This window comes from Camelus ferus, chromosome 11 (assembly GCF_009834535.1).
Source record: "Camelus ferus isolate YT-003-E chromosome 11, BCGSAC_Cfer_1.0, whole genome shotgun sequence".
NCBI classification, from domain to species: Eukaryota; Metazoa; Chordata; class Mammalia; order Artiodactyla; family Camelidae; genus Camelus; species Camelus ferus.
In genome coordinates this window covers 12,858,329-12,876,480 of record NC_045706.1, presented here as the reverse complement: position 1 = coordinate 12,876,480, position 18,152 = coordinate 12,858,329, and the positions used below count along the sequence as shown (strand labels likewise).

The 18,152-nt window shown below is 37.8% G+C and overlaps 1 protein-coding gene across 5 annotated transcripts in view; it reads right to left on the bottom strand.

Moving 5' to 3' along the window:
• HSPA12A (heat shock protein family A (Hsp70) member 12A) overlaps window positions 1-10,586 on the bottom strand; it is a 272,940-nt gene extending 262,354 nt beyond the window's left edge. For 3 of the 5 annotated variants that reach the window (XM_014558206.2, XM_006183472.3, XM_032490819.1), the window contains exon 1: window positions 10,125-10,564. In XM_014558206.2, coding sequence (XP_014413692.2) covers window positions 10,125-10,182 — 58 coding nt within the window. In that variant the 5' untranslated portion in view covers window positions 10,183-10,564. Of the gene's footprint in view, window positions 1-10,124 lie in introns of all 5 variants that reach the window. The other 2 variants (XM_032490815.1, XM_032490816.1) reach the window with 1 other exon arrangement.
• Window positions 10,587-18,152: the final 7,566 nt, after the last annotated feature.

Below are 18,152 nucleotides of genomic sequence, written 5' to 3'. Positions count from 1 at the left end.
CTCTTATCTAGCCTCTAGCCTCACTCTATCCCAAGTTCATTATTCGCAAGGTGAATAGCACTATAACAAAGTAACCTAGTTATTTCATTCTCTTGTTTAAAAGCTGCCAAAGACATCAGCTTCACAAGCTGGGGGATCCCACTCTCCTCTCGCCATTCAGCTTCAGAGACCACAACTCACTCCATCACATCCAAAGCCCCAATGCTTCCCTGAATCCTCTAAGACCTTTCATATCCAGGAGTCTACAAATATTCTTCCCTCTACCTGCAAGGTCTTCTTCCCATCTTCCCGACCTCCTCTTTTCAATGCAATTCAACTGCCATTTCTTTTAAGAAGCTCTCCGCATATACCTCAGACAAAAATCAGCATTTATATTTCTAATAAACTACCAGAGTACAATGCTGTTCATATATCTCTCTTAGAGCACGCAACGTTATAAATTGAGCACAGGCCTATATTCTTGTGCTTTCTCCCACTCAATACATTACTATATACCTCACACCTAGCAGAATACCAAGCAGAGTTCATGCCTATGATGAAAGAATAGTTGGTTCATATAAATCTGTGATGTAGGGCAATTAAGCCAAATATTAATGTCCCCATTTTTAAAAATTTGAAGACACAAATACATAGAAAACTCAAACCCCACAGTCAGAAATGGTGGAAGTAGAACCAGTCTACTGATTCCCAAAGTCATTCATGTAAAAAAAAAATTTCTGAGCATTACTGTGTACAACGTGCTAAAGCACTAGACCAGAAACAACCCTCTAGGGTGAAGACTGTCTTTCTGAGTCCAGACGCTCTCTTCTAGCACAAAGCCTGACATACAGTAGGCACGTGATAAACGTGTGTTAAATTAAGGAAGAAGGAAGAAAGGATCCAGGGCTTCACGTGAACAAATCATGGAAGAGCACATGCTCTCCTCCTCACATTAAAAGGATCTCTTTTATCATATGTTACAAGACACTTAAAAATCAAGCTTCCAATAGCCATCAAAGATAACCAGAAAAACACTACCTTGTGAAATCTTCTAATATATATTCTCATCCATTGAGTCTGCATCTCTGAGACTCATGGAACCTTGAAATACCTCTTACTAATGGGGTATGAGGACATGAGTCATAACAGATAATGTTCAATTAGGACATTATTCCCTTCTGCACACATCCCAATGGATCGTGCTCTTAAAGCCAGAATACAAAGAGAAGTCATTTATACCTCACTTGTTAATTAAAGCATTAGAAAAGCCAAGGAAAACACTACTGGAAAATCTGATCAAAAAACAAAGGTGACAGATTTCATATCTGAAAAGAAATCATGGTAAAACTGAAATTCACTCATTACTTGGTAGAACACACAGTACAGTGTTAATAATTTAATTATACTTAAGAAGTACTCTCAAACTATTGATGACTTGGAGTTAATCAACAGAAAGGAAGGAAAATGAGTAACATGAAAGTACACATGTAAGTCTGGTTTCTGCTCTGGCATGTAAGGAGCTTGTAAGCTGACACTCTGGTCTTTACAATCACAAAAAAGGTGAACAAACTGAAAATCAGTAAGTCTTCTTAGGTCCACCAGAGAACTGACATCACAGGGCAAATCACGGCTCCAAAAATTGGAGAGACACTCGGGGAGATACAGAGGAACACAACTTATTAGAGCAGAGCCAAGGTGCAGAACCTCAGGAATCAGTACCAACATAGCAACAGTCTAAACTGTAACTGACAAACTAGAGGCTCAGTTCCAACAAGTTTGAGAGTCAAAAACTCTAAGTGTGGGCCAGTCTTAGGAAGCCCCGACGCTTTAGTGAGTTTTACTTCCTCAGGTCCTCACAGTGAATACTGAGAAAATTTCCCGACTGCTTCTGGCAGCGGAGAGGGAAAGCAGTCATCATGAAATATGCCCAGAGTATATGCCCAGAGTATGCCTAAGGCCTTCCTTCAAGAGATATTATTTTATCAGAGCCTAACAGACTTAAGGGAAGGTAATACTCAACTCCAGTCCCCTTTAGCCTTCTTATCTCACCTACAGGGGAAAAATAAAACTGACAAGCACTGATGAAAGTCACAGCCCTGGGGCACAGGCTCGCTAAAAGACAGAGACTCTATCACAGGACTATTTCCCTTCCCCCATACCTTACCACCACACGAATGTTTATAGCAGCTTTATTTATAACTGCCAAAACTTGGAAGCAACCACAATGTTTATCAACAGATGAATGGATAAACTGACTGTGGTACATCCAGACAATGGAGTATTATTCAGTGACAAAAAGAAATGAGCTACCAAGCACAAAAAGACATGGGAGAAGCTTAAATGCATATTACCAAGTGAAAGAAGCCAATCTAAAAAGGCTACATTCTGTACAACTGCAACCATATGACATCATGGAAAAGGCAAAACTATGGAGCCAGTTAAAAGATCAGTGGTTGACAGGAGTTTCAGGGTAAGGTGGGAGTGATGAACAGGTAGAACAGAAGAAATTTTCGGAGCAGTGAAATTATTCTGTTTGATAATGTAATGATGAATACATGTTATATAACTGTAAAAACCCATAGAATGTACAACATAAAGAATAAACCATAGTAAACTATGGGCTTTATTTAATAATAATGGATCGATACTGCCTCACCAATTCTAAGAAATGTACCACACTAAAGCAAGACGATAATACAGGAGACAGGGCAAGGGGGATATGAGGGGCTACGTGGGAATTCTCTGTACTTTCTGCTCAATTTTTCTGTAACTTAAAACTGCTCCTCAAAGTCTCATTTAAAACAAAACTATACACACACACACACATATATATATATATACATGCACACACACATACATACATGACTCATACCCTGATTTGTGCCAGAGGATTTGAGATAGGCTCAAGTAACTGAAAGGATCCTAATATATTACTATTCACTGTACCATACAAAAATTTCAGAACTCTTGTTTTAATGTTTAAAATACTTAGCATGGTAAACAGAGAAAAACAAAAGCAGTGTTCCTTCTACATTTTAAAGCAAAGCTTGGCTGTGTAACAGCATTACTGAGTAAAATCTACAGCACAACAAAGTTTAAAATACACATACTTTTGGGATCTAACAATTCCACTTTTGAGAATTTTTCCTACAGCTGCACTTACAGATATATGTGTACAAGGATGTAAGCAGCATTACTGTTTTTAATAAACTTTAGTTTTATAAACTTTACATTCATAGCAAAACTGTAAACATAGCAGAGTTCCCATATGCCCTACACCCAGCTTCTCCTATTATTAACATCTTACATTTGTATGACACATTTATTTCAATTAATGGACCAATATTGACAAACTATTATGAACTAAAGTCCATATTTTATCTTATTTCCTTAGTTTTTACTTAATGTCCTATGTTTGTTCTAGGATCCCATCCAGATACCACATTACATTTAGTCATCATGTCTCCTTAAACACCCCTCAACTGTGACACGTTTCTCAGACTTTCCTTGTTTTTGATAACTTTGACAGTTTTGAGGAGTACTGGTCAGATATTTTGTAGAATATCCCTCAACATGGAATGTTTTCCTCATGATTAGATTGGGGCTATGGATTTTGGGGGGAGGACCACAGAGGTAAAGTGCCATTTTCATCACCTCAAATCAAAGGTACACACCATCAACATGACTTAAATCACTATTGAAGCTGACCCTGATCACCCAGCTGAGGTAATGTCTGTCGGGTTTCTCCACTGTAAAGCTACTATTTCCTCCCTTTTGATACTGTCCTCTCTGGAAGGAGGTCACTATGCACAGCCCACAGCTAAGGAGCAGGCATTATGCTGGACCTCTTTGAGCAGTATATATATAAATTATTTGGACTTGTTCTGTAAGGAAGATTTTCCTCTTCTCATTTATTCAATCATTTATTTATATCAGTATGGACTTATGAATATTTATTTTATACTTTGGGTTATAATCCAGTGTTTTGCTGTTCAGACTGTTCCATCTTTGGCCATTGGAAGTTCTTTCAGTTGGCTCTTTGTAACTCTTTGACATATCCCCATCACTGTGGGCTCATCTGAGCACTTACTTTCTAGTATACAAGATGCTCCAGGCTCATCTTGTATATAACCTGCCCTAGTCACTCCAGACCTAGAGTCAGCCGTTTCTCCCAGGAGCTCTGTTCTTTTTACTGGAGAATAGTATTAGAAGCCATGTTCTGGAGCTAGATGTACTCACTGCTACTGGTACACCTAGGCTCTCAGCTGACAAAGCAAGGAAATAGATATGTGTATACTAACCCAATACATATATTTCTGTATATAACCATCTATATCTATATTAAGCTAAACATGAGTTCAACTGATGTCTCCAACTCAACTATTTCCAATTATTTCCATTATTCTGTCAAAATAATGCCCTAGCTATTTTCTAGCCTAGAAGCTAAGGGAACACTGGAAGCCTCTTTTAATTACTAAATCAACTCTAGGAATAAGCTTGACTAAATTTCCATCGGAACCTTAAGCACTGGCTCAACAATTTTGGAGAAAATGATACTAACTCTCAAGATGAAAGGTTATCTTGCTTTAAAACCAATAAAAATACAGAAGTTTGTTTTTCAGAGGACACTAACTACATTGTGGGAGATCCATACAGTCAGTGGAACATTAAGCAATCAATTTTTAAAGATTTAACTCTGTATGTACTGGTATGAATTCTACAATATATAAAGTGATAAATATATACGTACATCCAATACAATTTCTAGAAGGAAATACAACAAAAGGTTAACAGTAGATAACTCTGAGGAATGGAAATGGGATTAGAACATGGATTATCAACAAGGTGACAACATCCTCAAAGAGGGAAAAAAATGTTACATATGACAATGGCTTGCAGCCCTCCAAAAGATCACAGTTCACAAAAAGATGCAGAGTATATCTGTGGTATTAAAATTTTACGGGGAGGGGAATCAACTAGGGGAAAAAATGTCCCAAAAGACTCCTTAGGAGAGTATAATTAAATAAAGATTGAGAAACAATGAGTTAGAAGGAATAGGTAATTGTACTTTCACTCTATATGCTTTTTTCTTCTACAAGTATATGTTTATTTTTAAATTTAATTTTTTTTCAAAAACAAAAGTAAGACTGATCTACCTAATGGAAGTGTTAAGTGAATAGTGAAATTCTGACTAGAAGATGTGGTTCCTCAGGCCATGCTGAGTGTCTAACTGGGGTCTCTTCGGCAGTGGCTCACCAACTATAGGAGGAAACTGAATTTTTAATAAGTACACTGGTTTACAACAAAAATTATATGGCCCACAAAGCTTAAAACACTTACTCTGGCCATTTACAGAAAAAGTCTATTAACCCCTGATATCCAGTATATTAGCTTAAAATTTTTTTGGCATATTCATATGGTGGAATCTATTCAGCAATGCAAACAAATGAACTACAGCTACATGCAACAATACTGGTAAACCCCACACCCATAATGAGTGAAAGAAGACAGAAGCAAATAATATATACTGTATGATTCCATTTACGTAAATTTCAGAAACTTACAAAACTTGTCTTTGGTGACACTGAGTATCTTACGGTAATCGGAGAGGTTATGAAGGGGCTTCTGGAAATGTTCTAAGTGTTGTAAGAAACATTTACTTTTTAAAATAATTCACTGAGACGTTCATTTATATTCTGTGTACTTTTCTCAATCCATATTATAGTTTTTTATTAAAGCAAAAAAATTTAAAGGTAAATCTTACAAAAATATTACCGAATGAAGAAAAATAAATTTACCAACCCTCTTCTCATAGATAAGTAAATGCACATGTACCTTGGTTATTCAGACACAGGTGGCCCCTGGACCACACTTGGAAAACAGTGGTGTAAAGCCAAGTTTGCACTTGACACCAAGACAGCCATTTAGTCTCAAACAGCTTTCTGTGGGTCCAAGATTGACAATGAGTCAGCTTTTCCAGACTGATTGTGGCAGACAACAGTTTCAGCCCCTTCTGTCAAAATAATGTCCTGGCTATTTTCTAGCCTAGAAGCTAAGGGAACAGTGGAAGCCTCTTTTAATTACTAAATCAACTCTAGGAATAAGCTTGACTAAATTTCCATCTGAGCCTTAAGCACTGGCTCAGCAATCTTGGAGAAAATGATACCAACTCTCAAGATGAAAGGTTATCTTGCTTTAAAACCAATTATCTTACCATAGGAAATCCATTTTAAATAGTGTTCATCCAAGAACAGCCCATAACTTTTGTTTGTTTGTTGTTGTTGTTTTGGTCTTAGGTTAGAACATCCTTTTTGCTCAGTGGCAATCACTCTCTTCAAAACTTCCTCAACAAGATCCAAATGATACAGCCTTATTATGGTGACTAGTTTAGTGGACATCTGTTGTTTATGTCTGCCCAGCCTGCATTCCACCCTCCTCCGGCAGTGGCACACCATTCTTTTTTGGACTACTCCAATCCATTGGTCTTTGTAGGGGCTGCCAATCAAGGGGCTCTGCCCTTCCCTGGCCAAAGAATTGAAACACATGACCCAAACAAGTCCAATTAGACACTCTCCTAGCATCTCTAGACTAGGAATTCCTCACCAGCAGGGACAAGGTTTTGTCTATCTCTGTGATGCCTAGCACAGTGCCTGGTTATGAATATTCAATGCATGTGGGCTGAATGAATTACAAAGAAAATCATGTACCTTAAACAAATGCTGAGCTAAGTCTATCATTTCCCAACAGAATTCTGGATGGGGAGCAAATTGTATTATGTTTTGTAAGGGAAATGTCCACTTTAGTAAGCTAGGAAATATGCACTGGAAATAGAATCCTAAGTTGCCATTTTTCAGTGCATTAAAGATGTCAATCAGTCCAATAAAATAAAGCCCCCAAAAAGACAAAAGGAGAACTACCTCATTACCTCAACATCTGCTTGAGCATAAGCAATCGCACGCTGGCTAATTTTTTTTAAAGGGACATTATATAACTTTCTAGAAAGACATAATATAGCTAATTATACTATTCACTAGAAGGGAACATACAATGTTTTGAAGTAATTCAGAAGTGGGTGTGATTTATAAGACGTAGAGCTTAGGGAATGGTAAGTATAAATTAGAGATTGTTCATATTATGACAGACTCCGTGATTACATTTCACAACTTTTATCAAAAGCAGCCTTATTCACCACACCACTAAAGGCTTCACATTAGGGAAGGCTGCTGTCAGCTCCGCCATTTAGAGTAGATGGGAACCTTCTTTCAGAACACCCTCCTATGGGATGGGTTCATATTTTAGACTTAAAACACACTAGGGAAGGAACAATATGATGAAAACTAAATGGCCAATAAACATGTTAAAAGGTTACTAATAATCAGGTCAAATTTTTTAAAGTTGCTATTTTTTTTCATCAGATTTGCAAAATTTAAGCAACCTGTCATGTGTCAAATTAGTAAAGACTGCTGTTGGTCAATGTTGACCAGCGTGTGGGGAAATGGACACTGTTGGGGGGAAAGTGAAATGGTACAGCCATTTGGCAAGGGGGGCACTTTTCCAATGTCTAGAAAAAAGTTATGCGTACATGTCCTCTAATCCAACAATTCCATTTCAAAGACTATATCCTAGAAAAAACATTGTAATTGTACAAACTGACTTGTATGATTATTTGATTAATGACTGTCTACTAGACAAGAACCCTGTCTGTCTGGTTCACCATCTCTTCCTCCAGTGCCTAGCACATGGGCCTCACATACGGTAGGTACCTGATATTTGTCAAAGGAGTAAATGAATATGTTTACTTAGCATTAAAAAATAAAAATAGAATATTTAATCAATAATATTCTTCCTGTTCACATTAAATAGGAGTGGAATTATTCACAATGTTAACAGGCAGTAAAAAATATTATCTATTTTCAAAAATAAATCACACACACCAGCTTTCAAAATTGATCATAATATTGGTAAGAGTCCAAACACCTAGTTGCCAGTTTTTCCAACTCAAATCTCTAGCTTCCCAGTTAGTTCCAAAATTTAAACAGTAATTAAATACTCTTGAAATAAGTCAATTGCTATCACGGTCTACAATCCACTGACAAATAAATGACCTGGTTTTGAGATGTATAAAAATCACACTGTGGGCTGAAAAAAAATCCCAACACCTGTATAACCAGACTCAATATCCTAAAAAAAAAAAAAAAAAGAAAAGAAAGAAAGAAAGAAAGAAAGAAAGAAAGAAAGAAAGAAAGAAAAAAAAGGTTATCTTCAAGAAACACAAATTTCAAAGTCTAACTGTTCTATTACCTTTGACATGCCTATAATGGAGGAAATATATCCTCTAAAAATACTAATGCATAAATTTGTTTGTTTTCCAATATAACTGGAGAAAGAACTAGAAACTCAAAAAATCCTCCATTTTTCTCAGCTCTCAAATCCAACACAAAGATCTGTTCCAAAGTCAAATATAAATAACCCGTGGGTTATCTGCACTGTTAATCTGTCCTTGAAATTATATACAGATGAAAAGAAGTGAAATTAAAAATTTTAACATTTTTTGAAAATTGACCATCCATCAAAAGAGGTGATATATCCAATGACAGGTATTACCAATAATGAAAACTCCCAACAGCCTAGATATGAAGAGTCTTTATGTTGGGGGTGGGAAGAGAAGGCTAGTGTTACTTAGAAATAAAATACTAATAAAAACCAGCCCCTCACTAAAACACTTGAGAAATTCCAGATAAAGGCATTTTGCCCACCTACTAGATTCACTGACGCTTGTGATTGTATGGCCTTAGGCTAATCTAGGATGGGAGTTGAAGCTACTGGGAAGACAAGAGCCATTAACTTTATCCAACACTGTCTAGATGCTAGATACCACAGAGGAATGCATTCTGTCCATTTTGGTGAGATTAAATGATTTCCCCAAGGCCACACAGTTACTGAATAGTCATGTTGAAATGTGTTTTCAGGAATGTGGACTTCAGAGGGATCCACATACCCTTATGAATGTATGTTTGTAGTTTCTAGGAGTAACAAGTCATAGTACTGGACAGACCTCATGAAATATCTGGTTTAGCCTTTAGTCAAGTAAGGCTTGATTAAGCACAAGACCCATGGATGGGAAGACACACTTTCAAGCTTATAGAGTTGGTGAGTTGAGTCAAGAGACATGAAAGAGCTGAGACCAAACACCCAGATTAGCCACAGAGCAGGGACCCTTCCACTATATGGCTATGTCATTAAGTTAGTCAGAAAAGCACTTTTTTCTACACATTTTTTACTTCCTAAATTTGTATGGTTCCTCTCTATCGTGACCCATATTCTCGAGCCACCTTTGGTCAGGATAATAATAATTTTAAATTTAAAAAGTGTTAGGTTCACACTTGATTGTTAAGGTGGCCTTGTTCAGAAGTGTGGTTAAGTGCTGAAAATGACTGATTAAAACAGTTCTTTATTAAGGGATTAAAACAGTTCTTTATCTAGTCAGTGTAGAAACGCATGCACATGGCCTGGCTTTCCTGCAAACCAGAGACAAGTTCTAATTCAAGAAGCCCAACATAGGCAGGGTGTTGCCTCACTGACTAATAAATTGCTAAAAATGGGAAGCGATATAACACACCAATGGCCTCAAAATCTTAGCTGGGTAAGGAAAGAGGAACTAGGCCAAACCAGAATGAAAAGCTGGAAAGGCTGTGAAGCAGCGCCGCAGGCCTCCCAGCCTCAATGTGCAAGGGTGGGGCCAAGGCTAGGGAGCAAGGCCAGCAGAGCTACTCAAACCGCCCCCTCTCCAAGATAACTGGCCCCACCCGCGTCTCCCGCGTGTAAGGTGGCACCGAGGGCCCTTGTCCGCGCCAGAATCCTTGTCCCTTCCCGAACCCTGGATCGCCAGCTAAATCCACCAGCGCGTAGCTATTCCCGCACTGCCTGGCCCGACAAGCAAGCACCCGCACGTTACCCTCTGCCCTGGGCTCGCCAAAGCGCGCAGGACGCGGAGGACGCTTCTCCACGGATACGAAGCTACTGGGGTGACCACGGCGGCCCCAATACCTCCCGCCCAGCTTCCACCACCCCAAAACCAGCGCCCTGGAGTGGTCTCCGCCCACGGGCCGCGGCTGCCCGCACCTGGCAGCCACGCGCCTGCCTACCTTGCTCCTTTAGACTGGAGATGAGCTGCAGCTGTTTCTCCTCGTCCGAGCTGTTCATTTTGGCAGGTGGGGCCGGGAATAAAAAGAAAGGAGGGAGAGGCGAAGGGTACAGCGGGGGAAGAGAGGAAGAAAAAGCAAGATGCCGGTGGCTTGCGCCTTCACTACCCGGAAGTTGGATTAGCTCCCGCTCCTCCTCCTCCTGGCGCGGAGCGCGCGGGTGAGATCATCCCCACGCACCTACTCAGCAGCCTTGACTTCTACACCTGCAGGCCGGCGGCGGGCGGGGAAAGGGGCGGAGACGGACCCGCAGCCCAGGGGCAGGAGGTGGGGACGACGGAGGCACCAGCGAAGGCAGCGGGCTCGCAACCTGAGCCCTAGCCTGCGGCTGCCTCTGCGACCTGGCTTCCTCGCCCGAGGCCGGCGCCGCAGGATGCGCAGGCAGAGGGCGTGAGGGCCTGCGCGAGTTCTCCCTGCTCGCTCTTGCACCCCCTTCTCCGCCTCCACCCACCACAGACACCAGAAGCGCGTTCAGGAGAAAACCTGCCGTGGGTCTGCAACCTTTATGAGAACCCCACTTGGAACGCTGCCTGAGGGCCTCTCCCCGCGAGCTGCCAACGTAAAGTGGGACGTAATGGGCAATAAACACCCAGGATTCTTCCCCAATTCTCGCACAGTGGACTCTGATGGCGGTGCAAGGAAACCTAGGTGTCCACAGGGGCAGGCTCAGTGTTGTACGTTTTGCGCCTTGAAAAGCACAGAGGTACTGAAACAGGCCGACCTAGTAAATTACACAGTGAGCGAAGGAGGGCGTGGTAGTCAGTTAACAGTCCCAGCTCCTGGGCTGGCTTCCTCCAGCAGCACTGGGTTTAAGAGGTGGTCAGAACTGGGCCCCGGCGCAGGTGGGTCTCCGGACCTCACGAATTATCTGATTTGCGGAGGGAAAATCTCTTTAGGGAGGAGGCCACTGCAGTTCGAATGCCCAAGGTCACACATCTGCCTGGCAGCAGAGCCTGGTGGAGTGAAGACCAGCATTTGTCCCAATTCACTGCTTTCTGCACCGTTTATACCCAGCTCTGGGTTAGAGCCTGCCAGATTTCAAAATGGCTCTCCCCAACCCCCAACTGCCAGACAGTCTTTGGTTAAGTCTCCTGACCTCTTTGAACTTCACCCAAAAATGGGCATAAGTACTAATACGTACTCTCCTGAAAGAGCTGTAAGTGTTGAACAAGCAGAGGAAGATAAACAAAACACCACATCCAGAATTTGACATAAAATAGGTGTTCTTCAAAAAAAAAAAAGTTACAGGTGTGTGAAAAAGGGGTTGTGGATGCTAATTATAAGCTAAAATAGGCAGTTCTTTTACACTAGTCATTAAGCATACAAAATAAATCCAAGTTGAATTAGGCTTACTGCACATCTTGGTTTTTCTCACTACCTCAAAGCTCTTCGTGTGGGTGGGTCCTGCACCAGCACAGTGCTTCTGCTCATCCCTCGCATGCTGTTTTATGTAACTGCCCAACTGCATTTACTGAGTTGGGTCTCCATGACAGATGGGGAAGGGGAAGCTAGAATATAGGTACATGCTGTAACCACATCGGTCCCATATTCCTACTAAATTCTAATTCAAGACAAACTGAAAAAGCAGTAGTACTGCTTCCTCTTCCTCTAAAAAGGCAATATAATATTTTAGCATCAGTGATTTAGCAGTAGAATGAATGATCTAAAAGGGCAGCGTCATGTTTTTAAATAGAGTAAATTAAAATTCTGAAACTTTAAAAATAATTTTGGTATCTTAGAATTTAATCATTTCCCTAGCTTTTCATAAGATAATTCAATACAGTTGGAAATCAGTTGCCATGAAGATCCCCCCAAAATAACCAAATGGCCTTTGCCTTAAGATCACTTGAGATGATATCGTAATCCTCGGAGTTTAAAGAAGGCCCAGGAAATGAGACAATTCAAACTCAACTATATGAAAATACGGATAATATGTGTTGCCACCAGGTACTTTATATAAAGATAAATGATTCCTTTCCAGAAAAAAAATCAAGAGATTTGAGTAACAAATCATGGCCATCTAGCTTTCATACTGCAGCCAGGAAACCTGTTGTATCTAAGCAGTTGCTCTGACTACTGGACAATGGCAGAGGCCTCCTCCAAACCTAAATAATCAAATATTTTCTTATACTAGACCAAATACCAACAGAGCATCCATTAAATATTTGGGTTAATTCACAGGGTTCCACTTTTTAAATGGCTGATATAATTGTTTACTCCAATTATACAGTAATTAGGTATCACTTTTGGAGTTTGAGAATGAGTTAATTAATTATCAAATCTATAATCAAATTGAGTGCCTTGGTTCCACACGGAATCTGCAGCCCCTTGAAATTAATCCTGTTTACCTTCCTTGAAATTAAAATAGCCTCCTGAAATACAATAGGGTATTATCTTGAGGGCATGGAATGAATTATTAGGATGGCCATTAGAGTCAATTATTGGCATTCAGATCTCCCATTACACTATGGTTTATTTATATGATATGAATATTGATGGAAAGGATAGAAGTGATAATAATTAGTTTTTGTTCTGTTTAATAATGCACATAGGGATTTATGTTGCAGGCATCACAATGGGTTCATGAACCTTCATGTAACATGTAATTAAAAACCTTTAAAAATATGTATATACATACACTATACAGACAGTGAAAAGGGAAGGAGAGACTTTTTAAAAATGAATTGAAAGGATATATACCATACCCAGGATAATGGCTGCCTCTAGGAGTAGAAAGTAGAGGAAAAGGCCCGAGGGGTGAGGAGTGGAGTGGGAGAAAGCAATGGTCAAAGGGTTTTTTTTTTTTTTTTAAGTTTATTTATTTATTTTAATGGCAGTACTGGGGATTGAACCCAGGACCTTGCATGTGCTAGGCACACACTCTACCACTGAGCTATCCCCTCCCTGTAAAGGGTTTTCTCTTTCATGTTTGTTTCTGTTTCCAGGAGATTAAAGTAAAACCACATTATTTATGTAATCTTTTGAGGCATATAGATAAATAAGATTGAAATACAACAGGAAAAAAAGTTTCATTTCCTTTGATCAACTAATTGCATATTAGGGAATCTACCCTAAAAGGCTTTATGTACAGAGCTATTTATTATAATATTAATTATGATATAAAAATGATAACATTGGGACATTATTTAATAAAAAAAGAAATAAAGTACTGGTAATGTTCTACCATGGATGAACTTTGAAAACATTATGCTAAGTAAAAAAGCCAGTCAAAAAACATCAGACATTGTATGATTGCATATGCCTAGAATGTCCAGAGTAGGCAAATCCACAGAGAGCGAGACAGTTGATTAGTGGTTGTCTGCACTGAGGGAAAAGGGTAAGTGGCTGCTAGCAGGTGTGGCGCTTCTTGTGGAGGTGATAAAATTTTTCTAAAATTGATTGTGGTGATGGTTGAATTGTGCATATATTCAAAGCCATTAGAGTGTATACTTTAAGTGTATACTTTGCATGGGAGAATTTTGTGGTATGTGAATTATATCTCAATAAAGCTGTTATAAAAAAAGAGGTTTTCAGAGGAAGAAAACTTTCACTTTAATACACTATTTTCAAAAGTCTGTTAAATTTATAAGTTTCTTATATAAACAAATATTTTTCCTTTTCAAATCTTTATATATAATAATTCTACTTTTTTTTAAACATTATTTCATACATACTTCATCTTATACCAACACAATCTATATATTAACTCAATGCCACTCCATTTTAGTCAGTGAATACTTAGCCATTCTCAGAGTCTTAGATATTGGAACTGTTACTAGAATTTGTCTATAAATAATGCAGCAGGAATTCAAGGACCATCTAGGCATATCATAGTCAAACTATTAAAAACTAAATATAACATTCAGGTCTTGAAAATAGCCAAAGAAAAATACATATTACACACAGGAGAACAACAATAAAAGTGATGGCAGACTTATTATTTAATGTGGTAATCATTAAAGGATTACAACAAAATACAACACTCAGTAATATAAAAGATACAAATAGGTTGAAAGTTAAACAGTGTAAAAAATATTCCATGCAAATAGTAACCAAAAGAGAACTGGTGTGGCCATACTAATATCAACAAAACAGAATTTCAGTTAAAACCTGTTACAAGAGACATTATATATTCACAAAAGCGTCGATCCATCAAGAATATATAACAATTATAAACATATAAATAGCAAACACACACTAAAACTAAAATACGCAAAGCAAACATTGACAGAACTGAAGGGAGAAACATATCAACAATAATAGTTGGAGACTACAATACCTCCTTTCAATAATGGATACAAAATTTAGATAAAAGAGCAGTAAGGATAGAGAGGGCTTAAACAACACTATAAACCAAATAGATGTAACAGACACATACAGAGCACTCCAGCCAACAAAAAATTAGTCTCAAGAAATTTTAAAAGATTAAAATCATAATCATACAAAGTGTCTTCTTCAACCCTAATGGAATGACATTAGAAATCAATAATAGAAGGAAATCTGGAAAATTCACAAATATATAAATATTAAACAACACCCTCTTCAATAACCAAAGATTCAAAGAAGAAATCACAAGGGAAATCAGAAAACACTTAGAGGAGATTAACAACAAAAACACAACATACCAAAACTCATGGGAGGCAATGAAGGCAGTGCTCAGAGGAAAATTTATAGCTGTAAATGGTTAACTTTACACCTTGAGAAAATAGAAAAAGAAGAGCAAAATAAACCCAAAGTTAGTGAAAGGAAAGAAATGAAGATTTAAAGTGAAGATAAATACAATAATACACAACAGAAAAACAATAGAATCAATGAAATCAAAAGTTATTTTTTTGAAAATATCAACAAAATTGACAAACCTTTAGCTAAACTAAATAGAGATGATGCAAATAACTAAAATCAGAAGTGAAAGTGGAGACATTACTACCAATAATACAAAAATAAAAAGGATTATAAGAAAATAGAATGAATAACTGCACACTAATAAATTAGAAAACCTATTTGAAATGGACAAATTCCTTGAAACACACAAATTACCTAGACTGCCTTAAGAAACAGAAAATCTCAATAAACTCACAACAAGAAAGGGATAGAGTCAGCCTTCCAACAAAGAAAAGTCCAGGACCAGGTGCCTTCACTGGTGAATTCTACCAAATATTCAAAGAAAATTAACACCAATCCTTCTAAACTCTCAAAAAACAGAAAATTAGAGAACACTTCCTAATTCATGCTATGAAGTCAGCATTACTGTGATGTCAAAGCCAGATAAAGACATCATAAGAAAAGAAAATTATAGACCAATAACTCTTGTGAATACAGATACAACAGCCCACAACTAAATACTGGCAACTAATCCAACAGCACATTTCAGGGATTACACAACATGACCAAGTGGTTCAACATAAGAAAAATCAATGTAATACATCACATTAATAGAACAATAACAAACAAAAAACCACCCACAAGAAAGCTAATAGAGTTAACAAATTCAGCAAAATTACCAAGTACACTATCAAAACACAAAAATCAGTTGTGTTTCTATATACAAGCAATGAATAATCAAAAGGAAATTAGGAAAACAATTCCATCTGTAATAGCATCTTAAATAATTAAATACATAGGAATAACTCTAACCAAAGAAACGAGAAATTTGTATGCTGAAAATTGCAAAACGCTGCTGAAAGAAATTTTACAATACCTGAATAATGGAAAGATATCTGGTGTTCATGGATAGGAAGACTTAACACCTTCAAGACATCAGTAATTCCCAAAGCAATCTATGGATTCAATGCCATTGTTCATAACCTTGTTCATTGCAATGGAAAGCTGATCCTCAAATTCATATGGAATTGCAAGGAGCCCTAAATAGCAAAAACAATTTTGAAAAAGAAAAATAAAATTGGCAGACTCATACCTTCCAACTGAAAACTTACTACAAATTTACAGCAAATAAAACAATGTGGTACTGGCATAAGGACAGACATACCAATCAATAGAATAGAAAAGACGAGCCCAAAATAAATCCTCACAGTTATGGTCAATTGATTTTTGACAGGGGTGCCAAGATCACTCAATGGGGAAAGGACAATCTTTTCAACAACTAGGTGCTGGGGAAACTGGATCTCTACATGCAGGAAAGAATGAAGTTGGACCCTTACCTTACACTATATACAAATTACCTCAAAATGGATCAAATACTGAAGTGTAAGAGCTAAATAAGTCTAACTGTATTACCAGTGTATGACATTACCTCACTAAAGGGGATGGAGTGAGAAGGAGCTGGGCTAAGTAACTTTGGATAACAATATTTTGACTGGTTACTGTAACACTAAAGATTAAGATAAAATGAACTGTACACAAACACTATCCTAGTTGACAAATCTGCCTCTGGAGAATGGGTTAGCAATTCTGAAACTACTCAACATGCATGCTAGGATTGAATAAATAAATAAATAAACTGTAGATAATGGTAGGTAGGCTTCTCACTGTCAGAGAAAGAAGTTATAGTCAGTTCTGCTACACATGACATGTTATTAAAAATCAACGTGCTGTGCCAAGTTGCACAATAAAAACCATGCATCTTATGAGAAAAATGAGGTAGAGCAGAATACTCAAAAACTTTGTTAGTGATAAACACAAAACAAAGATAGGAAGCTAGTAACCATTTTAAACTTTCAGTTCCTAGTTGTTGGTTGCTATTATATAGACATATAATTGATTTTTCATATTGCTCCATGTCCTGTGACTTTGGAAAGCTCATTTATTAGTTTTAGTAGCTTCTGTATATATTCTATTGTCATATACTGTCTATAATTTTATCTTCTTGTGTAGCAGAACTGACATTATTATTACATCATTTGTGAATAAATACAGTTTAACGTCTTCCAGATTATACTTCCCCCTCTCCTTATTGCACTGGCTAGGATGTTCAGTATGATGTTCAATAAAAGTGGTGAGAGGAGACATCTCTTATATGTTTATAAACAGTCTTAAGGGGTGAAAACATTTGTCTTTCATCATTAAGTGTGCTGTTAGATACAGGATTTTAAGATCCCTTTATCAGATTGAAGAAGTTCAGCTTCTATTTCTAGTTTAAGTTTTCACCATGAATTGTGGTTAGATATTTTTGAATGCCTTTTTTCTGAAATCTACTGGGATGATCACACAGGTTTTTATTTTTAATATGTCAATATGATGAATGCCAATTGATTTTTAACTTTTTATTCTGAAATAATTTTACATTTACAGAAAAGTTGCTGACAGTACAGAGTATACTGAGGTTCCTATACATCCTTCCTATGTATCTATAGCCTGCTGGTACATAACCAAAGTATATTTGTCAAAACTAACAAATTAACACTGGCATGAGACCCTTAGCCAAACTATAGATTTAATTTGGATTTTACTAGTTTTTCCATTAATGCTCTTTTTCTGTACTAGGATCCAGTCTAGGATACTATGATACTTGTAGCCATCATGGCTTAATCCTCTCTGATCTGTGACAGTTTCTCAGTCTTTCCATATTTTCTATGATCTCAACAGTTTGAAGAGTACTGGACAGGTATTTTGAAAAATGTCCCTCAATTTGTGTTTTTCTCATGTTTTCCCATTATTACACTGGAATTATGGGTTTTAGGAAAACTAGCACAGAGGTAAAGTGTCATTCTCATTGCATCATATCACTGGGTATAAGATATCAACATAACTTATCCCTGTTGATGTTAAACTTTGATCATTCTTGATCACTTGGTTAAAGTGCTGTCCACTAGGTTTCTCCACTGTAAAGTTACTTTTTAAATGTTTCCATCTTCTTTTCTTCCGACACAAGTCACTAAATCCAACCCACACTCAAGGTAAGGAGAATTGTATTTCATCTCAACTCCAGTAGCCTTGAAAATCAACAACCCTACAATGACAGTGAAAACTAGCAGCCTAGCAGTCTCTACAAGGGCAGAATGGAGTTGTAGCTCC